The 27,584-nt window shown below is 40.0% G+C and overlaps 1 protein-coding gene across 1 annotated transcript in view; it reads left to right on the top strand.

Moving 5' to 3' along the window:
* Positions 1–27,584, top strand: part of GLIS1 (GLIS family zinc finger 1) — a 255,035-nt gene that overhangs the window by 178,335 nt on the left and 49,116 nt on the right. The window contains exons 4-5 of the mRNA XM_044430459.1: positions 17,363–17,524; positions 25,294–25,392. Of these exons, the coding sequence (XP_044286394.1) occupies positions 17,363–17,524; positions 25,294–25,392 (261 nt within the window). The remainder of the gene's footprint in view (positions 1–17,362; positions 17,525–25,293; positions 25,393–27,584) is intronic.

Genomic DNA, 27,584 nt, shown 5'->3' with positions numbered 1-27,584 from the left:
GCACGTCCTGCTGAGGTGCACATTCTACAGGGATATTCACACTGCACTCATTTCCCCACTGATGAATCACTTCCTGGGCTGTACAGAACAACAATATATTTATATATTGCTGCCTGACACTAACCCAACAATAACATACAGTGTCGCTAAATTCTTTGCAGCTGCGATGGGTTTCTGAAGACAGATCCTGGGGGATTGTGGCTCTACCTATTTGGACAAGGACAAAGTCTGGGATTGCCACCAATTTAAGATGACTGATATTGTGTTGAAGTATTTATTAATCCAAGTAGGGTTTTAATATAGATAATGTTTTATGTATTTTTTAAAATCTGTGTATTTATTGAATGGAACTGGTCTTTGACCGCAATAAAGTCTGTCTGTCTGTTTGTCTATCTCATGGTCATTTTAAATAGAGGGGACAGGAAAGACCCCCCGAGGAACTCTATGCTGGAGAATCCGTGGGGCTGAACAATATACTCCAAGCACCACCTTCTGGAGATGGGTCCTCCAAGTAGGAGTGGTACCACTGCAATGCAGTGCCTCTGATTCCCATCTCAGCCAACCACTCCAGAAGAATACCATGGTTGATGGTATTGAAAGCTACTGAGAGGTCCAACAGAATCAACAGTGTCACACTCCCCTATCTTATTCCCAGCACAGGGTGACCAAGGCTGTTTCTGTGCCAAAACCAGGCCTGAACCGGCCTGAAATGGATCTGATAATCAGTTGCATCCAATAATGCGTTGAGTCAATTGGCAACCACCCTCTCTAGATCCTTGCCCAGGAAAGGAATATTTGCTAATGTTCTGTAGTCATTCACATTTTCTGGGTCAAGGTAGTGTCTCTCCCTCCCTCCCTCCCTCCCTCCCTCCCTCTCTCTCTCTCTCTCTCTCTCTCCACACACACACACACACACACACACAGAGAGTGCTTTTTTGTAAAAAAAAAAAAAGGTACGGAACTCACGTCTTGGGGTCACGCTTTTACACTAAAAAAGATTTTCAATTCACCAACTTTTTTTGAAATAAAGAATTATTTACCTTTTGCACATAGCCAGTCACTCTACACACACATAAACATAATGGTCGCTGTCGGCAGTAAGCACTCAGCGTGCGACCACATGACCAATCCCAAGCCGAGCAGCATCCCAAGCCGAGCAGCACCCTCACAATCAGTGCGGACACACAAGCAGCCCGCAGGCACTATTTTAATGATTTTTGTCGCCGACCTTCTACTCCCAACAGGGCAATTCGCAATCACTTGGAAAAATCCCTTGGAAAAATCCATCAAAAAAGGTGCCGGAATGCTGTTCTGGTATGTTCTATGACAAAAAAGCCCTGTGTGTGTGTGTGTGTGTGTGTGTGTGTGTGTGTAATATTTTACAAATAAAACAGACAATACAACTAAAATAAAATACATCTAAAACATACAATTAAAACCATAGTATAATATAACAAAACTGTTCATCCCACCAACGGATGATTAGATACATGCCAGATCATTTGTTTTTTCAAAAAGCTCCATCCCCCTTCCAAAACTGCAGTGACTCTCATGGAGGTTCACATTTTTCTCTTTTATTAGCACATACTCAATAAATGGTTCTCAAATATCTTCAAACTTATTTATATAGCCTTTTTCATTCTAATATCACAAGTTAATTTATCATTAATAGCTATATTCCATAGCTCTCTGTACCAATCGTCTAGCTGATAATCATGTTTTATTTCCCATTCTTTGCTATAATTAATTGCACAGCTGTTAATAAATTTGTTGTTAATTCCTAAGGGAGGGTTTCTTGAGAAGTGGTATCACTGCCTCTTTAAGGCAGCATGGGACCACTCCTTCCCTTAAAGGTGAACTTCCTGGCTCAGCCAGTTTTCCCTTTATTGCTGGCTTATATACCAGCAGGACAGAGGTGGTTGCAAGAACCTGTTCAAGCACCTTGTCCACATCCTCGAGCTGTACTGACTGAAAATCCTTCAATGAGACTGGACTAGACTGTGCTCTGGATAGTTCTACCTATTTGGCTGGTGCTCTGGGTAGCTCCCTGATAGCTGCTACCTTTATATATGCGTGTTTATCTTTTGAGAGTAAATAGAATCTCTGGGACTGGGTTTGACTTGGACTGGGGACTGTGGTGCATGGACAAAAGACTGCACTTGGATTCCTACACACCAGCACCACCACCCCAAACTAGGGGACCCAGATCCCTTTTTAGAAGGAATCTCATTTATCCTTACAATAGCCTGTGTTATAGGAAGACCAGAGCTATTATTAACCTAATTACATTTCTATCCAACCTTTCTTCAATAGGACTCAAGGTGGCATATGTAGAATTTCCAGTCTCCCATCCAGGAACTAACCGAACCTAAAGCATCCAGATACTGGCAGGTAACATCTTGGACAGTATCAGGTGTCTCCAGATCATAACAGACCATTATTTCACATTCTAAATTGGACTGCAGGATATTGAGCCTGAAAGAAGAGTGACTTGCCTAGTGAGTTCATGGCTGAGGGAAGTTTTTAATCAGAGACTTCCCATTTTACTGAGCATTTTGTAAGGTGAGAATGTAATCCAAGCACCAGCTTTGTCAAGGTTGCTTAAACCTGTGCTGTTCTCCTTGAGCAAAGTCAGAAAGTGGAGGCAAAAATATAGCAGTTGAGTAAACAATTATCTTGGCTAATCTACATCAGTTACCTTTTATTGCTTGAGTCTGTTTACTTCCAATGCTGGCTCAAGATGTATAATTTAATACATCTTGCAAGGGCAGGTTAAATAATCTAAACTTTGACCATCATAATTTCAATATCTTAGTCATTTGCAAGATTCCCAGTGTAACTGACAAAGACAATAGTTAACATTAGTCAAGATGCATTGACCTTATAAACACGCTTAAAATGTATTGTGAGCAATCAGAACAAAAAGTCCATTTCCACTGAATAAGCAAGATAAACTCTTGAATGCAATGTCAGCCTCCTAGTTTTATATTTAATTTTAGAAGCCAAAACTAAATGTTTTAATTTCACATTATTCTTAACATCATGCTAATTTGTTCCATGTGTTCGCACAGAGCCAAACACTGCAATTTTTGCATAGAAAGCATGTGCTTCAGTGATTTATTCCAAAAGAGCTTCTACTTTACTGCATTTCATTTTCTTCTCAATGAAGCACTTAACAACATGGTTCTCTTTAAGGTTTTTACTTAATCATGTGGATATAATTTTTTCAATTTACGTTTTCAGTTCTTCAGTGCAGTGGCCATGGGACATTTCTTAACTGGGCAGATTAAATGCACATGTCTAAAGCATCTTGTACACAAGTCCAAAGCACTTTCTGTTGCAAAAGTCTTCATGGAAGGTAGAGAAGTGACTGTGGTTTTCTGCTAGGTCTGGGGACAGAGGTAAAAGTACCATCTATAAACATCTCTGTTTTTGTTTTTTGTCTCTTCTCAAAATGTTGCATAAACGTGTATGACAATAATGTAACTTTTTAAAAGCATAGTACATGGTGAGCATTTAAGGCATGAGGAAGGGAGGATTAGAGAAAAACACACTGTTTTTTTCCAGTCATTTCTAGGCTAATGTTCAACGTTTCAGTTTAAAACCTATTTCCGCTGGGTTGTATTTCCAGTTTTTCTCTAATAACATCTTGGAAAACTTTACCATTCAATAGATATTTTTAGAGCTGCAAATGAAATAAGAGATGCTTCCAAAGTGAAACCTGCCACATTTGAACATCTTGTAAAGTTTTTGCTGTTACCTAGAAGTGCTAATCCTGAATAATTTGAAGAATGTCATTGGGCTCTGTTATCTCAAAATGTGACCCACATGTAACGCAGCACAGGAAATCAGCATGGGCTGTATGATTGTAGGAAGCTGGGAACAACATGCAGAAGATATGTTCTTCCTTCCTTTCACATTTTAGTAGGAAGTTAGCATGTTTCTGAAACAGGATTCTAAGACAAGTCCTCTGGATATTTGATAGGGTTTTTACTCTTCCATCCAAACCAAAACAATGTGTTCCTCTCATTTATATTCTCATTTATATTATCCTTCTAATGTGGGCATTCCCATTTATGGGTGCTCTTGGATATTCTCATTTATTTATTTCACATCATTTCTGTACTGATGGATAACTGAAGCTCTCTGGGTAGTTCCCAACAATTCATAAGAATTGCTTACCACAAAATCCAAATAATAAAGTATCACTTCAAATGATAATATGCAAAATCTAAGTCAGTTTAAATTATTTCAATAAACATATTAGATGTGTTGAAAAAGCAACAGACATAAATGCTCCATCATAAGCCATGTTATACCTTTAAATGCTTTGGAGTGGAGCCGTGGGCCTTGGAGCCTTCTACTATGACACTTTAGCTTAGTATTTGACCAAAAGTTGACGGTCGTGTGGAAGTTTAGAAATCAACATTATAGTATTTCTTTCTTTGAATGTTACACCATTTATGCAAATCAAGGTATTGGGGAAAGAAGGAATGTGTAGTAATAGTTAATTATAGTTTATACTTCATCCTCTACTGTTCCTGCCTATACTTTATTCCTTTTATTTTTCAAGTGTGTATGCTGTTGCCTGTCACAGAAGATAGGAAGTTATGTGACATTTTGGAGCAGATTAGGGAGGGGCCACTAGAGAATTTAGAATATTGGGGGCCACAACAGTTTAAAGAAACTGCTTCTAGTGCTACTCAGATGGAATGAAAATACACTGCCACATGACTTGCAACTAGAGTTGATTGCCACCAGTTTCTTTGCTGCTGACCAAATGGTTTGAAAGCTATCATCACAAATTCACCACCTAGGACATTGCTAAAAATGGTCCTCCTGCAGGGAACACTCCCTGTTTGACTAATAAGATATGCAGCTTCTCACATACGACCCACAGGTTTGTTCCATGTGGCTTTAAAGGTGCTGGAGGGGGCCTGAACTGGTTGATGATAGCTCATCATAGGAAAGCCCATGTAGGTGGCTTCCCAAAACCAGCTATATCATGTACTTCCTTTCTAAGAATAACAGTGAGATTCAAGGGCAGGGTTGGAAAGCTCTAACATCATTTGTGAACACGTACAAATATAAGGGGTCATGCAGCATGACCATTATAGGAAAGTTATTTTTAGCAGTATCTTTGAGACAGCCTAGCATGTGCTCTGGCCATTAGTTTGTATTAAGACCTCCTTTCAGAAGTTTTAAGGACATATCTATGCCATCTTTTCTACACATAGTACACACATTTTGCCCCCTTTTTCTTTTTTCCCAGCCTGTATTTTAATAGACATATATGAATGTGTATGTGTTCATACCAGTGAATTCTTTTGAGATAGTGAGAAATACAATTTTCTATCAATTATACATAAGCTTCAGAAAACTAGTTCAGATTTCCAGGCCAGTATTCATCCAAAGCTGGCATATATATGCCACTCCATCAAATATTGAAAGCCTTGTAAAATCCTCAAAGCATTGACTTATTGTGGAGTATGCATTTATCCTTCCAGTGTTTTAATATCAGTGTTTTAGCTATCAAAAGGGCAAAAATAAGCTGGTTGTATGTTAGTTTCCATGAAGCATGTAAATAATTTAAAACAGCTTGTTTGAAAATATGCATTGCACAGAGACACATGTAACAGCTGCCACAAAACAGTCCACAATAACTAGATTTCTGTTAAAGAGATCAGAAACATCAAGCATGGAAAAGAATTATTTTTATCCTTTTTCTCTCAGGCATTTATGTTATATTTATTAGCCCTTTTATCAAATAATTTGTTCTGTAGATATCACCCACATGACTGGTGTTTAAATGTTTTTCCTTAATCTTCTATAAGTATTTACAAAGCCTTGCCATAAAATAGAAGGTCAACAGGGGCCATGATGATGGTCTAGTCATAGTCTTCTGAGCTACAGGAGGATCTGCCATACCCAGATACATTAAGCCAATGATTGTTGTTTGCATTATTATTTGCATACCTTATTGTAGCTTCCAAAAGATTAAACTGAGCTATAAAAATTTAGTAAATCATCATATTAAACCAACCACTTAGGTCAAGACCACCATTTTAGATGGTGCTCTAGGATAAACACCACAAGATTCTAAAATGTGCCATGGATGACTTCTTTGTAGGACATGAATGAACACAAGGGACCACTCAGAAACCTCAAGCAAGCAAGCAAGATCAGCTAGATGATACAAGTGAAAGAATGCATGCACACGCCCAAACACAAAACACACATGGTCAGCCACCATCTTCTTGAAAAAACTGCTCGTTCTCAATTTTTCAACTTAGCTATTTTTAAAACATAGAATAATGAACCAAATCCAGCACACAGTGCTCATAGGTTAATGGAACAGGTCCTTTTTTGACATAAATGTTGTTTTGCTTTTCTTATTCTCCAAATGCATTTGTTTGTTTCTAACTGCATTTTCTCTTTATCTGGAATTAAGGAATAGAATAAACTTGACTAGACTTGAATAGAGTTGTATAGTTCAGGGCAGCTTTACTGAATAATAATTCCAGATGGGCCAGTGATGGTCAATGGTCTAACATCAGTAATAACTTCAACTATCATAAAAGATGTATAGAGGCTGGTATTTTATATTTTTACATTTTAGCTCTTATGCACTGCTTTGGGGGCTACATAACCAATCTGAGGATAAGCGAGCAAGCAAGCAAGCAAGCAAGCAAGCAAGCAAGCAAGCAATGAGTTTAATAATTGCCAAAACAGCTAACTGAACTACTTGAAGTATGCGAACTGTTTTCTAAATAGATAATCCAGCATTGATGTGGCTTACCTGATATGCTATCCCCCAAAACCAAGTTTCTCTTGAAATAGTTATAGCTGTTCATCTCAGTATATAACTCCCCAGGAGCTCTGAATCAGTTTATGCCAGCTACTGCACCTAATAGCTTGGCGATATCTGTGTAAATGTTCCTTCATGCTACTATTTTTATGTCAGAATAGCAGGTGAAACAACTGGTGCCATTTTAGGGGGTTGGATAGAGTAGTCCAACCACTTGTATCTGATTGACATGGGCAACGTAGTCTCTACATGGTTTCCCCAAGTATCTCCAGGGCAGCATTTATACATAAATCAACTCTTACGAGTAAGTTGGATAATCTTGTAGAAAACACTGGATAATCCTTAAAATAGTCAAATCTTTTAACTCTTTAGATGCATTTCTCAAAGTATAAATGTGTTTTTCCTTGTTCGTCATACTATTTCCCTCTGTTTGGATTGCTTTCATCTGCCCTTTCCTCAGCTCTGCCAAGCTTCATTGTACAATAATGTACTGCAGTGAACTTTTTCAATTAGGTTTCCCCTTTGCTTGTTGCTATAAAATTCCAGATGTTTTGGGATTTCATGCTTCTCTGGATATTATTTTCCTTTATTTTAATTTTCTTTTGTAACGTGCCACGCATGTGGTATTTTGGCCTTTTAAGATGCTGTGCTATGCTAATCAGTTCTGCTGCTGCTGGGTCGTCATAGTCGTCACCCCCCCCCCCCGTTAGTTGCCTTTGGTATACTGGGTACAATGCACTGGGAACTTTGCATAATCAAATCCAACCAATATTAATGGAGAGGAGGTGGGGAGAGGTTGCACAACTGTATTTCATTTAAAAGGAGGCTGCCTGCGTCAGAGATTTTTCTGGTACAATGTGCTTTGTTACCATAAGAAAGGGGTTAAAAGTGGTACAGCATATATATTGCATTCATAAACTTCTGGGTTCAATTCTCAACATCTTGTGGTTAAAGGGTCTCAGGGAGCAAGTTGGAAAAAAACCTGTGAGCTGCTTTCAGCTGGAATACAGAGTATTCTGCAAAGATGGCCAGTGGTCTGATTGAATCTAAGTTAACTACATTTATTATTATTCTGTGTTTTACACATCCCACCTGCAGACCCTTTCAGTCATGTAGATAAGCCTTCTGTCATTGCAACAAGTGCTTGTTGCAGTGGAAACAATTACCTTTTTTTCTTATAAATTGCTACATCAGAAGTCATAGTTGTTTCAAATGTAGTATTCATAGAAGTACAGTATGTTTTAGGTTATACTGTCAAAACTGGCATAATATGCCTTCAAACATGAGTAAAATACCATGAGAAACAATTTTCTTTACAAACTGCGTGTGTGTGAGGGGGAAGTTAAACAGATAAGTGGGTGTTAGATAGGATTACCAAATGCCTCTTATTTTGTGGCGGTCTCTTCTTTTAGACAATATTGCGTCATATAAAACAGTGGACAGTTCAGGCCCACAGAATTCTATACAACATGATTAAATCTTCACTGAATGTAACCTGGAGGCAGTTAGGTTCCATAGATGTGCCCTGGCCTCATCTAGATGGGAAATGTTTAGCTTAAATAGGGTGAGCAAGAAGAGACAAGGTAGAGGTATAAAAAATGTGTGTTGTGGAAAGAGTGACTAGAAATGCCTTTATCTCCCTCATTCAGCTAGAACCTGTGAGCCCATGAAACTGAATGCTGGGAGATTCGAGACATATACAAGGAAGTAGTTCTTCACAGCTCATACAGAATCATGACATTCACTACCACAAATCTGAGTGGTTTTAGTAGGGTATTGGGCAAATATGTGAAGGGTAAGACTGTCAGTGCTATCTCCTCTGTCAGAGGCAGTATGAACATGAGTACATGAGGAGAATGCTATTCCACTCATGTACTGCTTGTCGGTTTCCCACAGGCAGCTGATTGACTGCTGTGAGAACAGAAAGCTTGGTCTGGTCCTGCAGGGCTTATCTCGTTCTTCCCACTGCAGTCAGAAGTCAGTCCATTGTGGGTCTGGACTCCTCTTGCTTCATGTACTGGGCATTAAAGCTTGCTATTTGTTAACATGGGTAAATCAAACAAACATGGATTTGGGTGCCTCTTTTTGAAATAAATACAAATAATTAATATATGCTCTTACATTGTTTAGAATTTGCAAATTTATCCAAATCCCAGCTAATCTAGAAGACATTCGATCCCTGCAAGTAAATGTGGATGTACTATCTCTTGTTCCAAACTTTTGGAGTCACAACAGTCACATGAGCTACCTATTTAGTTCTGTGAAATTTTATAACTTACATACATATTATATTTGCAGAATTGGGACCATTTGCCCTTTTCCTTGAAATGATTCCCCATAGAGTCCATTATGCTTATTTTTCAAACTACAAAAATTAATTATTTTTATTGTTATTTACTATCCATACACATATGTTCTTCTATGTGTGAATAGCAGAATGCATATACATGGTGGCCAATTCATATTTATCATGAATTGCAATTGCTTAGGAGGAAGAAAGAACATTTCATAGTGTGCAGAAGAAGCTAAGATATTTTGAGCAGACCAAAGACTTCCTATTGATAGCCATAAATGTTTGGGGAATGAAACATTTCACGTTTTCCATCTGTAAGCTGTCTGAGATGTCAACAGCCAATATGACCTGCTGTTTCCCTTGTAGGACTATAAATAAAAGGTAGCTTGTTCAACTGATCTTGTAGTCGAAAGCAGAGGTGTGTATTAATGAGCTTTCTCTAATGGCACACTGACTCTATTTACAGCACGGCCACTGTGAAGTGTTCTCTCTTACAGTCATAACTCATTTTTGATGAAAATTAGCTCCACCTTATGGCCCAAACTGTTTGGTTTCTTGCTGGTTTCTTCCCCTTCCCGACAACTGACAGTTATTTGAGACATGACTGCAATTAAGTATCCTTAGGAAAGCAGTCAACATTTGATAATATATTGGTGTATGTTCTCATTCCCACTATGCATTTATGATGTGGTGTAGAAGCAAAGAAAAATATAAGGAGCAATGATCAATATAATTGATTGTGGCAGGCATAATGTGATATGCTTCAAACTCTTTGGGTATAATTTTATTTCTGGTTATATATGCTTTCCTAGGAGATGCATGGCAATGCAACTTGTACATTTTAAGAAGGGTATTTTATCATTGCAGGTGGTAGAAAGTAACAAAAAATGTTTGTTAAAAGGTGCTTCACGTTTTTAGATTTTCACATATAACTGTTCTGGTATTTACATGCAAAAAGCATTGAAATATATGTTACCAGTACTGTGTAACTGATAACAGCACTGGTAACAGACGGGATTGGTTTGCACAGAGAGCTGTGTCATCCCAAGCCCTTTATGGAAATAAGGGTATGATCCTCTGTATGCTTAGGCAGAAAACATCTCCACACCTTCCAGCATGTTTAGCCAGCATGGCTAGCTGGATCATCCCAGAAGCTGTAGGCCTTTTTTCTGTCTAAACATGCATGGGGATATACCTATAATAACTCTGTTTCAAAGATCTAGACAGATGTATCCCTATATGGTGACATGCAGATGATCTTTGCATCTGCAAAAAAGTAATGCATGGGACTGCTTCCCTGAGGGGGCAGAATAATTTTATGAATCAGTGAAAGGCTCATTTTAAAATGTAATGCTAATTTAAAAATAGTTATGATGGCATTTTACTTATTGTTCTTGAATATGAACAAATTAAATTTGACTATGTTTGTGATGGTTACTAAATATGTATATATGTTGTCAAAGAAAGGTAAAAGTGTTTACTCAAGGTAGGATTAAAAAATAGAATAAATCCATTTACAGCTGATTTCTTACAGACACAAAATATTGCTACCAGAGGTGTCAATCTAGAGAAAAATGTGTAGGGGAGTCAGATGAGGGAATGACAGATTGATACCAGATGTCTGGGAGATACAGCTTGAAGCCTTCTAGGTTGATCAAGTGGTGCTTATGTTCCTACCGCTCTTTAGAAATTATATGTTAACTCCTTGTAGACATATTCTACATTTTGAGAAACGTGAACCATGTAATTTCTGTGATAAATAATTTGAAAGGAGTTTATGCAATGATTTCACCACTACCATGGATTCTGGTTTTTAGATTTTTAGGAATTTGGTTTTTCATTAGCACAGCACTGAAAACAAGGGGGCATTGGGTTTTTTGGGGGAGTTTGAAAATGTACAGAAGTGTTGCTTCACTTAAAGTGATGGCAATGTGATCTAGGCTGGGCTGGAATCACCCTCTCTCAGAAATAGCTATGTTTGTTCTCAGAGACATCGTCACATAGCCAAACCTAATGAGACATGGGGCTGACTCAGACTGAAGGCAGTATGATTAAGCAAGCATCGCCTTCATTCTGATTGGCTTGCAATGATGCTTTCCCTTGACCAAATACAATTTGACCATATGATAAAGTTGTTTTTCTGGGAAGGGAGAAGGATAATGTTAAGTAAAACATGGCATCAAAACTGCAGTTGTTCAAGCAGAAACTGACTTGTGATCATGCCAGGAACAAGATGTAAAATGAGTAAGGGGAGAGGATTGGGGACATTTCCCTCCCTCTAAGAAGGAATGGGCAACACTGAAAAATTTGCCCCTATCCATGCCAACTTAAGAGCTGAAGGCAGGCCAAGTTGTGGGTGGAGTTGCAACTTCTGATCTTGAAGCAGACTATGTTTTTAAGCCAGGGAAATCTGCATAAATTTCACTTGCTAGTTGTGGTGACAAGTTGCACAAGTTATAGCTGAACTTTATAAAAGCTGTGTGCAAGAGTTATGTAAATTTCCTTGGCATGTGCATGCACACACAAGCACACATAAATACATAAATTATGACCCACTGTAAAAGCAGAAGAAGACTGAATGTTGGCTTGACTTACATCTAAGTGAATCAGTGCCAGTACTGGGTTGATGGACCACAATATGGAGAGCCAAGCTGACCCATTCTGGCAGAGTTTGACTCCCCCTGCACACAACTGGATTCTTTGGCCATCCCAAGCACCCTGAAAATGTTCATTGGTAAAGTATTCTACAGGACCTTTGTTGTTGCTGTTACATTAAGCAACACGATTTTATGCATTGTACCTATAGTAATCCAACCTTATTACTTGTGTGGCAATCATGGCACTTACAGTGAGAGACTCTGAGATAGATTTTTTTCTTATACTCTTTTTGTCACTGGGTTCTTGAAATTACTTATGTTCTGCATAAGGTCAGAACCTGCAATGCTGAAAATCTCATCTTCATTTCCATCCCAGATAATTTCCCAGAGACTCTTAAAATCTGTGGCAGAACACAGAGAACAGTCTGTGTGGATCTTTAAGTGATTCAGGGCTGGGACATCTGCGTCAGGGGAGCTTCTCTTCAGCATCTGTATTTCATAGCTCTTCTCTGATCTTCTGTTACATTGCTGCATTGTTTTCAGTGGAGTTGTATCAGAGCCAGCAACATGTTCAACAGTTAGTGCACTGACTAATTAGCTACCCTAAAGGAAATGGCAGCAAAATGGCTGTCATCAAATCTCAGAAACAACACAGTGTATCATCTAGCCCAGGGACTGCCAACTGGAAGCCCCTCAGCCAGATGTGACCTACAAAGCAATATTAATGGCATTTGAAACAAGTCACAATTGCAACCTTTATTTGCAAAGATTATAAAACTGTTTTCAAAGATTATGAACTATTACACATTACTTTGATATTTCTGTTTAGGTATTCGTACTAGATTAGTTTTCCGCTGCCTGGAAAATTGCCCGGAGAGAGAGAGGTTCTTGAGCACAATTTGCATCCCTAAAATTATCCAACTAACCACTCTGAATTAGGGCACAGTACACCTGAGGCCGCTAACAGAAGCTTGTTAGACTTTTCCTTGACCTTCTCAAGGAAAGAAAATTGTATCAGTGAACTTGTTCTAGTGCTGAGTATTGATAATGGCTGACCCAGTTTTAGAGATTGAGGTATATTCTAAAAATCTAAAAGCATGAAACTGGGACTTGATGACTGAACATACGAATATTTCCTTTGTATTGCAGAAGTGGAAAGGGAAAGAAACAGGAAAGAGAAAAGTGTTAACATTGTGGAAGAATTTAGAAAGGAAAATGGGGAAAGCCAGAGTGAAAATGAGAGAGCCCTAGATGAGCATTTTACATTTTCAGATTACTGATACTAGTGAATGCATTTAGATAATACTATGTTTACATGTTTACTTTTAAGAGGCAACTTCATAACTGATAGACAGCACTATTAACAAATCTGGAAACACATGTTGTCTGTGGGAGGGCAGGGGGCATGTTGTGTTTTTTGTTTTTCTCCTTGTTAGAAAATATATGGTGGTCTCTAGACAGTTGCCATTTATTTACTTTTTCATGGAATGACTGAAATCTTCCAAGCCTTACTGGCACCCTGAAAGTCATAAAATATTCCAAGTGGAATTCCCTAGCTGAATAAAATTTCTGAGTCACCAGTCATTTGTTCCTTCAATTTTAATGTGATCATTCTGGTGTCAAAAGTTGGCATTTGATCCATGTAACATAAAACTCTATGTCTGTCACACATACCAAGTAAGTGGTAAATTGTAAAGGGCAGCAAAAATGTTACGAGATTGTTCATACCTGTGGTGTACCTGTGCACAAATGGGATGGAATATATTGAGATTCTGTATCCATGTCACTTTTCCACCAAATTGAGGTTTTGTCTCATGTGGGAGAGGCTTTTTAATCAGTAGGTTTGCCATCCTATGCTAAAGAGGGATTCTTGTATTTTATTTGGTGGGATTACTTGGTTTTCCTTGCATCACAGGATAGGAATTTGATGGTTTTGCTTATTTATTTATTTAAGGTATGTTATGATCCCCTCTTAATCATCCTGATCCACAGATAAAAAATAGTATAAAATCATGATGAAGCAATATAATGAGGGCAGTTAAAACAATAACAATAAATGCTCAACAATCAATAGTGCAAGGGATTAAAAAATACCTTACATTAAAAGCTTAGGAAAGGAAAGGGAATATGGCCTGTTGGACTTTCCTATCCTGCATACTCAGCTTCTTTCCCTCTTATAAGCCCCACCCCTTTCCTCTCTCCCAGCTTTGGGGTTGGAGAGATCTTTTTTTGGCTGCGTTGAAAAAGTAGATGAAGATAGGCATTTTCTCTCTGTCTGCACTGGGACATGGAAAAGTAAAGTGAGACCCTTCCCTAAACACCCAGCTCAGAGAGAAGGGAATGGCCTCAGCATTGCTCTATAGATGGGGTTAGAGCAAAGGCGTATGCCCCATTCTTGGCTTAGTACTGAGAAGAGGATCTTCTCTCAGTGCTGAGTGGGAAATTGCTGCTTTCATCTGACCTGAGCGGTCAGGTGCAAGAGGTGAAGGTGGAGCTGGAGCTGGCACAGGTGCATGAACATTAGATGCATGTGAAGAGCAACATGCCAGGAGTGGTTTCACTCACATCGGGCAATAACATTTCCAGTGTGTGCAACAGTCATGCCCACTCTTTGGCACGTAAGTCTCAACTGCCTAGCCTTGGGTCAGTTTGGTGCTTGGCTGAAAATAGTTCTGCTTTAGAAAATAATGCTGTCTACAGATCATCAGGGCTAGAGCCAGCAAATAGATAGAAGAACATTCCAGAAGTAAGAGGCCATGGAGGAAAAGGCTCTGTTTCTTGTTGCCATTATTTTCTGGAGCTGGCAGGGTGCAGTTCCTTTTCAAAGGATTCAAGGAAAAGCTTATTCAAGGAAAAACAGCATGCTGGGCTAAGGATGAACAGTTCTTTCTTTTAATTACTGTTTGATTATAACAGCTTTTCTTAATGTAGTGCTCTCTAGATGTTTTAACCTACAACTCCTATCAGTATCAGCCCCAACCAGCAGTCAGATACAATGAGAATTGTAGTTAGAAACATCTGAAGGGCACCAGTTTGAGGGAAGGATAAACAATAACAAAAGGCTGCAGTAGTTACTTTTACCCCTTTTGCTAACCCCGTCCCGTCCCCGTCCCCGTCCCGTCCCGTCCCTTCCCTTTTGTGTGAATGAGGGAGTGGGTGTATATATACCCAGGTTTCCCCATTGCTCATGCATGCAACAGCAAAAAATCATTATTAGCTGTTTTATCTGAAAAATGCACCTACATGGTTTTATACACATTTTATTGTTACATGGATTTATTAGTGTGTTTGTTTAAAAAATAGTGCTCCATCTGTATGTAGCTTCCAAAATATGACTGTCCTATCCTTGGAATGCTGACAGTGTTTTACTGTTGTAAATACAGCCCCATCACTTTTCATGTACAGAGAAGTGGCCCTTCTGCTGTTGGAAGTCATCACTTTCAGCAAAAAGACAGAACTACATTGTGTCCAAAAATAGAACATAGTTGGCATTAGGAAATAAAACTACATTTTGTTTTACTGAAGTTGCTGTTTTTGCCAGCTGCAGATTCCCCTCTGATATTTTGTCCAGCTGCATTAAATTGCCATATATTTTTTTCCTGTATTCACTTGTGTCACTGTGAGTTATTCAGGCATTTTTTGTTAAATAGAAGTGTAACTTTTCCCATATAATCCAGGAACATGTACAATTCAGCATTATATTTTTAATGCGAACAATTTAAATTTCTCTGTTTCAAAATATTCCAGAATCAAATAACAAATGCAATCAAATTTAAAATGTGGTGTCTGTGGATATAAGGTCAATCCACAGATGCTAAAAGCCAGTTAAAAAGAAAATAATGTTTTACTGTTACCTCTACCCTCAGTGTACAATTAAAGTGAGTTTTGCCTTTGTAACATTTTGTATCACACAAGAAATGGATATACTGGCACAATGTCTGGAAAAGGACAGAACAGCACACTTGTCTATATCGTACTAATATACATAGTATATGTGCTCATGGGCATAAAAATGTTCTTTACCCCTAGTATACCATTGTTCTACATATACTTTCAGTCTCTGATCAATCTAGCAGTAATTGTGTGACTATACACCCAACTTGGCATAGGACATTTCCCTCCATTGACTTCCATGGGAGAGGAGAGAATTCAGATACAGGCACTGATGTGTCAACAACCAGCCCACCCATGTTGCCTTGGCAGAGCAAAGGATATGGTGTAACACAGTACACAGTACTAAATCATACCATATCTTAATCAGTACATAAACCCAACATAAGCCTCACAGCACACATGGGAAATGAGCATATTTCTGTGCCTAGAACGCTGATAGGTTCCTCATCTTGACCCTCCAGACACAAACAGCACATTCCAGCCTGACAACTAGGGATTCCAAACAGTGTGCTACACAAGTAAACAGCGAGAGAGAAAACGCTTGCTGTAACATGGAACTAGTGTTAGTGTTTACTGCCTTTCTACATTCCCTACTTGTCATATGCGTACAATGACCTGCATGATGAAATTGATGGCAGCCACTGGGGCAAAATCAGTGATGTGCAAAATCAAATAGGGTGGCTTTTTTCTGAGGATAACAGTCCATCCAGAACCCATGGATGATTGTTTGAACAGGCACATTATATGATCTCTGCTCTGTCTTGCTTTAAATAAAACCCTGTCTCCCTCCCCAGCAGCAAGTAGTGTCCTCCACATAGAAGAGACAGTCACCTCACACCCCTACAGAGCCCTCACAGCCCTCACCTCACACCCCTACAGAGGGGTGCGCTCTGTAGTCAAAAATACTAGTCAGAAAGCGCAGATGTGTGTCACAGAAATGGTGGTGGTACTTGCAGATTATACATCTTAAGTTCATAAGATCACCTTCCACTGTGCTGGCTGTCTTGGTCTTTACATTCTGAGTAGGAGTACCATGCCCTGCTGGTTTGCACTTGGCAGTGGGGCTGAGGAGGGCCTGATCCATCATGCTCTACCATTTGGAATGATCTCCCCACTTTGATCAGATGGAGTCCTTAGTTTGGGGTGTGGGGCCTGGCCAAACTAAAGGTGAATTTGCTTACCTGGTTGTCTTCTTACATTCCTTGCTTTTTTTAATAAATGTACAATTTGTATAAATTTGAGGGTAGTGGATAGGTTTGGGTGGTTGTTCTTGATCTTTGTACAAGACTTGGACAATATAATGGGCAATGTTTTTTGCTGTCATCCAGCCTTTTCTTTTCTGTAATGTTTCATCATTCAAATACAGTATTTAAATAATTTCCCTGTTAGTGTATGGCAGCTGTCTATATGATCCCCACAGTAGCTCTTGTGCCAGAACATCATGTTGTTCATAATGTTGAATAGTACCCTTCCTAAGCTGAACACTTGTTCTTTCTTAATGCTTAAGCTCCTTTACTCAAACCGTACCTTGAAGCCTTAACTTGTGTGTACAAGAATACAGTATTATGACCTTGTTTGCCATGCATACTGATGAATTAAAACAGCAGAACAAAATGTGTTTCATCCATAAACTTCAGCAGATGTTCTGAATTCTGGTTGATTTGTTGCATGCGTGCCCATTTTAGATTGTTTTTTCAAACACTATTCATTATAGCAGGATATGGTTTATTTAATAAAACTTTACAGAGGTTTTTTATGATTTTATTGCAGTTTGAAGGGTGCAACAAAGCATTTTCTAGACTTGAAAACCTTAAGATCCACCTGCGGAGTCACACGGGTGAGAAGCCTTATCTTTGTCAGCATCCTGGTTGCCAGAAAGCTTTCAGCAATTCGAGCGACCGAGCTAAGCATCAACGAACACACCTGGATACTGTAAGCATGTTGTCATTCTATATGATGTTGAACATAAATGTTGTGCAGCCTTCAGAGTTGGATTTTAAAACAAAACAAAACAGCACAGGTTTCTTTCACTTACATGTGGAATTTTAGAACTCTCCAGTGGGAGAAAACAGAAGAAAATTCAACATTTTCCCTTTAGCTCTTATGCATTCTTAGTAACTAAAAGTAACAAATATTGGCAACCTATCCAAAGGTTCTGCATGTGTTCTTTTTTATCTATCAAGTTACATCACTCTTCAATAGAAATGAATCCAGGGTAAGTTTCAATAATTAAACCTAAAATTCTAGTATATAAAAATGGCATACAGCAGAAAATAGAGCTAGTAGAAACATGAACAGATTTGTTCTTTTAAAAAGGTTTAGTCTAAAAACATAACAGTGTTGGTGGCAGGCACTTCTCCTTGGGAAGGGTATTCCACAACTCTGGAATGTCAGTCAAAATGTTCTTTCTTGCATTGACCTCAGTTCACTTTCATTAAAGGAGGCACTTAGAGAATGGCTTTGGAAGTGCAGGCACGTTGACCCAAAGCACATTGGGTGCTTTTTCACATACTTGGAACATGGAAGCACCAGCAATTGGAACCAGACTTCGAAGTGTATCAGCAGCCAGTGAGGTGCTTTTCAGGCTGCTGAGATATGGCCTGAACAAACTGCCTCAGTTAAAATTCTGGTGGCTATGTTCTGACTTCATGACAATTTACCAGCCATCTTGAAAGGAGCTCTTTGTATAACATGCCTCAGGACCCCAAACTAGAGGTTTGTGGAGTGTACTAACTTCAGACTGCCTCAATTATATCCTGACAAGGTCAGGATGGTACACCAGCCATAACTCTTTAGAAAGTGCGTCTGTTGTGGGAGTAAAGTCCCTGTGCCCCAGACAGACACTCGTTATGCTTTTTCTGTTTGAGCGAGGGACATGTCATTGAATTATGCCTGCATTGCCAGGCCTTTGCAAAACAGCCCTAGAAACATAGGGCCAATTGACTGAGGGCCATAACTGTGGAAGCTGCAGACTTCAAATGCCCCAAAGGACCACTTGGCCAGGAAGATGCTCACTGCCACCAAGCAGAGGCATGGAAGTCATGAGAGTCCCTGTTTACCATTGCCACGGAGGGCCTGGTTGATCCACAGAAAGTGCTTGGACCCAAGATGGAGCCCCATCTACCATCGACACCAGTGGCCCAGTCGATCTCAATAGAATGCTCAGAACCCAGTGTGGAGTGGCCCGAGTGCTCAGTACTGACCAAAGATCTGAGCCCAGCAGCATCAGTATCAGAGGAGGAAATAAAAGACACTCTTCCCTGGCCTCCAACCCAGCCACCTTGGAATGCTTCTACATTTAAACAATCCACCCAACCACTTTCAGGGGCTTCAGCATTCAGGCATTCCACCCATATCTTGCCAGGGGAAACACCGCTGCTGGAACCAGAGAGGCACTGGCACCGCTCCTGCTCACCACTGCTGGAATGGGACCATGTCTCCAACTCCCTTTGATCTTGGAGGGGCTTCAGGGCATCCTGCACGGAAGACTGTGACTCTGAATCCTGAGAGGATGTCCAAGTCTACCAGCCTTGACAGTGACCTTAACTGCCAATATCATCCATCCCGCTGGTACCTCTATGGCAACTCAATACTGACCAGATGACACCAACAGCAGTCTCTGATGCCTTCTCTGAGAAGAGATACCCATTCCTCCTCAAGCACCTGTGGCTCAATTTGGTCATTGTTGAATCTGTGCGGAGGTGATCATAATGGGGAGACTGGAAGAGCTGACACCTGTACAGTATGATGAGGTGGGTCTATGACATCAGCGCTTGGTTGTCAGGTCTCCAGCTATGAGGCCATCATGGCCCATCACCAACTGTTCCTAGGGGACAAAACCAGGACCATGTGTGACCACCTCCTTGACAATTAAAGGGAACTGGCCTTAGTGTTCCAGCCAGAGGCCACAAAATTGGCTTGTCAGCAGGTCAACATAACAGTGCACCATGTTGACTGGGATCCCAAGACAATGATTGGTGCTCTGACTATCATGAGGAATACATGTCTATGTATCACAGGCGAGCTTCCACATTGAGAACCTCCCCTTCGAGATGGGACCTATTCAGTGCTTGTATAGATGAGTGCACTGACTTTCTGCAGAAGGCCAGGATGACAGTGAGGAGGATGAGCTTCCCAAAATTGTCCACTAGACCTCATAATTGGTTAGGGGCACCACAATTTCCATACCAGCTCAAGGCCTATGCCAAGCTATCATTCAGGTCCCATACAGCCCCCAGGCCAGGAGGCATGATGTCACGGTGCACTTCAAGCACAAAAGCAACCAGAATGAGATAGGCACCATCACTGGCTGCCCTCACCAGCCAGTCCCTCCTCCCACCAATTTTGACAGATGCCTCTTTCTATTCCTTCCCACATGGGTCCTTCCCCTGGGTCTTATCCATGGGGGGGATAGGCTACTGGATCAAGTTTGATGCCATCCCGCCTCTCGGTACCGTAAGGAGCATGGCTCTGTTCCCAGTGCTGATGTCAGAGTCAATTCCCTACTTTCCAAGGGAACTACACAGACAGTCCCTCCTTCCAACCTTTTCTGAGGCCTCAGCCCACATTCCTTCATGGTACAGGGAGACTCAGTCCATTCTAGACCTCAGAAATTTCACTTGCTTATCACACTGAGAGAGTCCAGGATCCTACTTCTCCTGCAAGGAGGAGACTGGCTCACCATGATATATTGCAAAATGTCTACTTGCATATGACCATAGACCACAACTATAGACACTACATATGTTTCCAGATTGGAGATGAGATGTTCACATTCTTCTTTGTGGTCTCTGTGCAATCACACATATGGGGCTTTTCCATGCAGCACAAGGCCTGGATCAGAGAAAAAACTTCCACAGCTCAACAGAACAGAACAGGCTGGAGCCCCCACCCTGCACCTTCTGGAAGTCTAGATAATGGGGGTGGGGTCCCTCCCAGTCCCTCAGTTCCTTTTTGATGGCACACGCAGTTGCCTCATGGATCAGAACCTCTCCGCTCAGCTAGCTCATGCTCTTAATACATTCACATTCACACACACACACACACACACACATTCTCAATTTACTCCCCATCTTTACCTCCTACCTTGAGCTGTACTCTCCTTCAGGTTCTCAACAGTCCCCAGGGCCTTCACTAAATGCTTGACAGTGGTCTGCTCACACCTGTGCCTCCAGGGAGTACAAGTCTTCCCATACCTTGATGACTGGCTCCTAGTTGTGCCTAACCATAACAGTAGCTGTGGCTGGACCAACCCTTACAGTTTGCCAACAGGGGTCCGCCCTCTCAACCCATCCACCAGCTCTACTTGGTGTCATACCAAAGACAGCTGCCCACCCACTGCAGTGGGCACAGGTGCTAGACTGGGGTGGTACAAAACTCAGTCCTGGGACCTATAGGGAGTCCCAGTGGAACTGAGGAAATGGGTGAGAGCCCCTCCCACAGAGAATCTTGGGAGCTATAGAATCTTTCTGACAAGAGGCTCCACACGGGCACAGAGCCCATACATGTGAATGCACAGATGAGCACTCAAAGAACAACAGTTACAGGTAAGCAACCTAACTATTTGCAGACTTAACCATTTTAAAATCCTATGTACATTTCTACTTTTTGGTGACCTATCCAACAGCTCACTCACTCACTAGTCCTTCATTTGTTTAAAAATGTCAGCTGAATAAATGGCAGTCTTGGAGGAGAGCTCAGTGATAGAGCACATATCTTGGATTCAGAAGGTCACTGGGTCAGTCACAGGTATCTCCAGGAAGTGCAGGGAAAACTTCTGCCTGGAATACTGCTGGATGCAGAACCGTAGGACCACATGGGCCTGGGGTCTGGCGCAGCATAATGTCGCTTCTTATTGTTCTGTGTTACCTATTCTGATCCTATAGGACTGGGGAAGGAAGCCTGGTGTTCTCCAGACACTTCGAACTACATTTCTCATTGTTCCTGATCTTTAGCCATGTTGTCTGGTCCTATGGATGTTGTATTTTAAAGGATACCAGGTTTCCTACCTTGGCTACAAGATGCTTTGTTGCTTATTAACCCACAAGTCTGCAGGAATAGAGGTGAATATGCTTTGTCAGTCAGGTATCTGCCAACTGATATTGAAAACCTGGGGAGGCTGGTGACTCCTATGTCAGTGGGGCTCCTTGTCCATTGCAGCTTTCATTTTAGCTTTATAGGAGTTACCCATGTTGCTCCATGATGATGAACCCATTTTTTGAATGGACTTCTTTTTGTAGTGTGAATTATGCCGACAAAGCAGCCTCCCCAGTTAAAAAGGTAGCAGTAGGTGGTACCCTAATCCAACTAAAATCAGACTTCAAAGGTAATGGCCCCAGTTAAGCCTATGATCAGACTTTATATGGTCCTGCTATATTCATCATCATTTAATCTTTTTCTCCCCTAGCAGTTATTGTGTCTTTTTGCTTGGAGAAATGGCATGTATTATACCTTTTGTCTCTTCGGTACTTGAGTATTTATAGTGCTGTGTTAAACCTCATTAATCAGATAATCCATGGTATTTGCAAAGCCTCTGAGATGGAGAGAAACTCAGGTAAACAGGGTTGATGTGAATAGGGTTACAGCGGTGTGGAGTAAGCCATTGCAAGATATTCAATTAAAATTTCAAGGTTTGTTTTTTATGGGACCGGTGGCATTTGGATGGCACTGTTTTGCTATAGTGCTCAGGTCGTGTTAGGCTGTGCTACAGTCAAGCCACCCATGAATGCAGAGTAGACTCCTTAGGTCACCTAAACTCCTGGGCCAAAGCCCATAAATAAAGACAGCAAAAGTCTTTCCTTTGTCTTCTTGAAAGAAGTGAATATACAGTTTAATGTTTGGTTGGGTGTTTATGGGGCAGAAACCTGGCGGTTAATTGATATTTACTTTTATACTTGCTACACATTTCAGACAGTGCAGCATTAAGGAATGTGTAATGTACATTCTGCCTTCCAAAAACAAACAAGCCAGTCAGTCACATTTTCCAAACCCACACTCACTTACAATAACAATGTTTTATTTATTTGAAACTCAGCTTTAGAGATTTGAACGTGTAATTACTGCTAAAATGTGGCTCTTTCGAAATTTAATATGCCGTGTAGGATGCACCTTTTTGAAGTTTAAAGGCTTGATGCTGATGTAAGTGAAAAGAGGGGGAGGGGCAGACCATCTTGGCTAAGACAAACTATTTTGTAGACTTTGTGGCATATACAGACCCAGGACTCTCTGACTGGGCTCACATGGTTACTGCAACTTAAACAGGCCATGGTGGCTTATTTAAGCTGCAGCACAATTTGAATAATCACCTAGGCACTGCTTGCAGGTTTTCTGAACATGGCTTTTTGGAAGGTTAAGCAACCTTCAGTTAATCCATGGGCTATTTAAGCTACCGTGATTGTTTGAACTGGCCCTCTGTCTCTTCGTATCTTTTTATATGGGTGATATTGAAAAAAGTCCTTTAACTTTCTATTCTCTTTTTAATTCTTTCTGTGTTCCTTTCTCTCCACCTTTTCTCCCGTCTCTTGCTTCACTATTTGAAATACTCCTAATCAGCAAAAAGGTACAGTAATAATTTTAACTAACCTTTTACCAAACTCAAGTTTACCATTCTAAGCATTCTTTAGAATGTTTTTTCTGAACTCACAACCTGCATAAGCTAGGATTCATTTGCTTAAATAATTACCCTATTAATTTCTCCATAATTTTAGCTGTGAAACACTTTGATTTATGTTTGTTTTTTGAACTTAGATGTAATAAATTAAAATATGTTTTGCATACTGGTGTTAATGCTCTGAATGCATGTAACAGAAGACCTGCAGTTCGCAAAGCAAACTCTGATCCCCTTTATATGCCTGCTGTGTAACAGAATCCTGTGTGAAAGTGAGATTGAAAAGGTTTGGACTTGTATGGATGGCCTTTTTCTGATCTAGTTTCCTCATCCTTAATAATGTGTTACCATTGCTGGGAAAATACTCTGCCCAGTTAATTCCACTAAGGAATTGTTTAATGGTTTCCATCATCCTGCCTCAAATTTCGGTTCTCTGTGTGTTCCAGGCGCTTTCAATAAATTGACTTTCATATGTGCATTTCTGGGTACATATCGGGTTAGCCTTTGGAGCCTTGAGCTGGTGAATGATCTTATTATTCCTTTGGAAATTTCCTGCTGGTACAAGGAGCAGGACTACTTATTCCTCTGGAGGGGCCTACAAAGAAAAAGGATTTATATGGACTGCTTAGTTCTTATTGAATGCATGTGGAAGTGATTTGAGATTCCAAATGCAGGTCAATCTGTCATTTATCTTCTCTGAAAGGAGAATCTGTAAATAATTATGAAGACCTGTTAGAATGTGCTGGTTTGATCAAATAACAGATTATTAGGTTAGAGTTAGGTCTAGGGCTATCCTGGAAACTGGATTGGAATCTACGTTTTTAAAAAAAGAGATAAGTTGACTGCTTTTCCAGTGCTGCCAAAATTTACTATGAATGTTGTAATCCAGAATTATTTAATTTTGTAAGAAAAAAGGGCATTACTTTTCTGTAAAGCATAAGAGCCAACTGAAAGACTTTAAAGCTGTACTGAAAGATGTTTTAAGTTCATAGTTTCTGACCACCCTAAACTGAGTATGTGAGCTCAGTTCTTTACACTGTAGGATGACAAATACACAAACAGTAGTGAGCAAGTATCACTACCGCTACGATAATAAATGTAGCACATAGCCAACAAGGTTAGTAGCCACTGATAGCCTTCTCTTCCATGATTTTGTCCAATCTCCTTTTAAAGCTATCCAAATTGGTGGCCATGACTACTTCCCATGGCAATGAATTCCATTATTTAACTATACTGTGTGAAGAATGACTTCCTTTCATCTGTTCAAAACCTCCCACCAACCAGCTTCATGGCATGGGCTTGAGTTCTAGTATTATGGGAAAGGAGAAGAATGTCTGCTCCACCACTTTTTCCACACCATGCATAATTTTAAACTCCTCTATCATGTCTCTCCTTACCATTTTTCTAAGCTAAGCAGTATTGTCAGTAGTGTAAGGATTAATATTTTTTTCAGATAGACAATAAAAAGGCACCTATTTGATAGGTGCCTTTCTTTTACAGAAGAAAGCATACTTCTAAATAGTGAGGCTCATATGAAGTGGGAAATGCATCTCAGATTGTTTGGAGCCCTGGGGGCTAATTCATACTCTGGGCCTGCCAATCTGATCACCTCTAGGATTCTACTGTGTTGCCATGCTTCTGTGTGTGGATAGAGTGTGTGCCACTTGAAACTAGTAAAAAGAGTGGCTATGTACAATACCATATAGTCATTGGTAAAAAGGTTCAATTATCTTAGCATTTTCAAGATCTGATGAAGTTCTTCCCATTGAAGTTTCTTCTAGTCCACCTTATCCAAAAACACTGAGTGCCCAGATGAGTAAAGTACTTCATGCATTTTGAATCAGTTCAGAATAAAAGTCATTGCAACAGCAGATTTGTAGTGTATCTAGTCTTGCCAGGCCCATTATGGTTGCTCAACCAGTGTTTTCAAGCTGAGCAAGCAACTTAGGAGTTACTTACATGTCTGCAGAAACCCAACAATTCCCGTTTCATGTTCTGTACATCCATAGCAGTTCATACCTTAAGGAGGATGTTTCCAAAGCAGACATCCTTTCCATTTTATCTTTCCCCCCCTTTCCTCTCCACATGCTTACAGAAACCATATGCTTGTCAGATTCCTGGGTGCTCCAAGCGCTACACTGATCCAAGTTCTCTCCGAAAGCATGTGAAAGCTCATTCTGCCAAAGAACAGCAGGTGCGCAAAAAGGTAAGACCAACAGTTCAAAAGACAGCAGTTTCAACTGAAAATTTACCTGAAGAGTTTAATTGTGTATCCCACCCCACCTGAGGTTTTCACCTCAGGTGAAACAGGATTGGTTTTATTTAATGTTACAATTTTCATATAACTTAATTGAAATTGTTTTTCTGGCTCTTTTTGGGCATAATACGAATAATCTTCTGATCTAAGTGTTTGCAACGTATCTATTAGTCTCTGCTCTATTCCTGTGTCCAGTCTCGGTGAAACATGATATAAATAAATACTGGACAAAATCACCATCAGGAGACTGGCAATCACCAAGATTTATTAAAATCAGGAAGAGCTTCTTCAGCTCTTCTTATTCTGACTTTGATTTTTGTTTTCAATTTCTACTGTAAGCCATTCAGGGAACCTTGGCAACTGTAAATACATAAATAAATAGTGCTGCATATATTGATGATGAGCCCCAAATATACTGTTCGTTTTATCAGTACAGGGCTGGCTTCATTATTTGTGAGCCTCCAGTTCTTCCAGAGAACTAAGAAACTTCCTTTTTCTCCTTGTATTGGATTTTATATATCCACTGAACAGATCTTTTCCTATCTGCTCATCCATCAAATGTGTGGCTTTACTTTCCACTTCTGTTGCACATATGGGGACAATATTATGCTTGTAGCCCTTAAAGTAATCTAGCCATTGCATTTTGGTGAATGAAGGATAATTTTGAAGAAAAAAAAAGAATCTAAATTAGAATTTAACCTGTATTTAAACAATCAGCAGCAGCAGCACACCAGTTCACCAAATACAGGTAAGCTGTATAACGAATCATGAAACAAATCTAAACTGACCTGATCTGCTGTTTAGTCAAAACCTTACAGGGCTTTCCATCTTTCTCCATTATAAGCAGAAGCAATAGTTAAATCAGTTCCACCCCAGGTGAAATTATAGTTTCTTCTGTTCTTTTCTATAAAATATTGCTAGATGGCTGCTCAAAAAAACTAAAGCAATCATAGTGATTTACAACTAACATTAAAAACTGTTAAAAACATACCACAAAATAAACTAAAAAGAAAAAAACCTCCCCAAGTTATCAGCAAACAACACACTGGAAAAAATAGCACAGAGCAAAAGAAATCCCAAAACAGACCTGATATCCATTTTCAAAATCCAACGGAAATGTTTTTACCTGCCTTCAAGAAGCCAGCATGGAGAAGACTACAAATTCATCTCAGAGAGAATTCCACAAACTCAAGACATGTGAGGTATTTGCCCTATTCTTAAAGGAAGCCAGTCTAGCATCCTTGATGAGGCAGAAGTGAGAACAGGCTTCCTCAGCATTCCAGTGTCACCAATACAAGTGATGGGAAATGTCTTACTTGGAGAGTCACACCCCTCCCCAGCTGCTGCCATAGCAGAAATCTCAGAAATTCTGCTGGGAAGTAGGACATTGAGGGCCCTTGTCCCTTTCTTTTCAGAAGAATTTGTTCCTGACAGCCTATCTAATGGCTTTTTGGCAGGCCAACAAAAGCATAATTCTGCTTGGAGAAGCATGACAGATTTTCTGGAATTTCTTTGTGTTCTACAGTACTAATTGCAGTTTCCAAACAGTCTTCAAAAGCAGCCCTTAACCCTAACCATTACAGTAGTCCAAACTGGATGTCACCCAAACATAGATGTATATATTGGCATAATAATAATAATAATACACAAAACCAAAGTTAGGTAATATCTAGAGCATACAGACACAATTAGATAATTTGCTACAAGACTTTACTATATGGGATACAAAAGACACTACCTTCTCAGTTGTGTCTACCATGGCATTGTTCAAAATATTTTTCTCAGAATCTGACATACCCCTCCTATTTATTGGGATCGGGTTCAAATACTTAGTGCACAATTCAGTGTAGAATGGACAGTACAGGAGCATTTGTGAGATTGACTCCAATCCCCTCCCACCCAATTCACATGAGCAACACCTCTCATTATATGATGTCCTTTGGAAACTTCCCTATAGAATTGCCAAAGGCATAACATTAAATCTGGCCAGGGTAAAAGCTCTCTGTTTCTGGGGGCATTGTAAATAATATAGATATGGACCAACTGGCTATATTTAATGGAGATCATTGAATTAAAAGTATTTGCCACACTCTATAGGTCTTGCAAGTCAATGTCTAAAATCCTGCATT

This window comes from Varanus komodoensis, unplaced genomic scaffold (genome assembly GCF_004798865.1).
Source record: "Varanus komodoensis strain SLA01 unplaced genomic scaffold, ASM479886v1 scaffold20_1, whole genome shotgun sequence".
NCBI classification, from domain to species: domain Eukaryota; kingdom Metazoa; phylum Chordata; class Lepidosauria; order Squamata; family Varanidae; genus Varanus; species Varanus komodoensis.
This window is presented reverse-complemented; position numbering and strand designations above follow the sequence as displayed.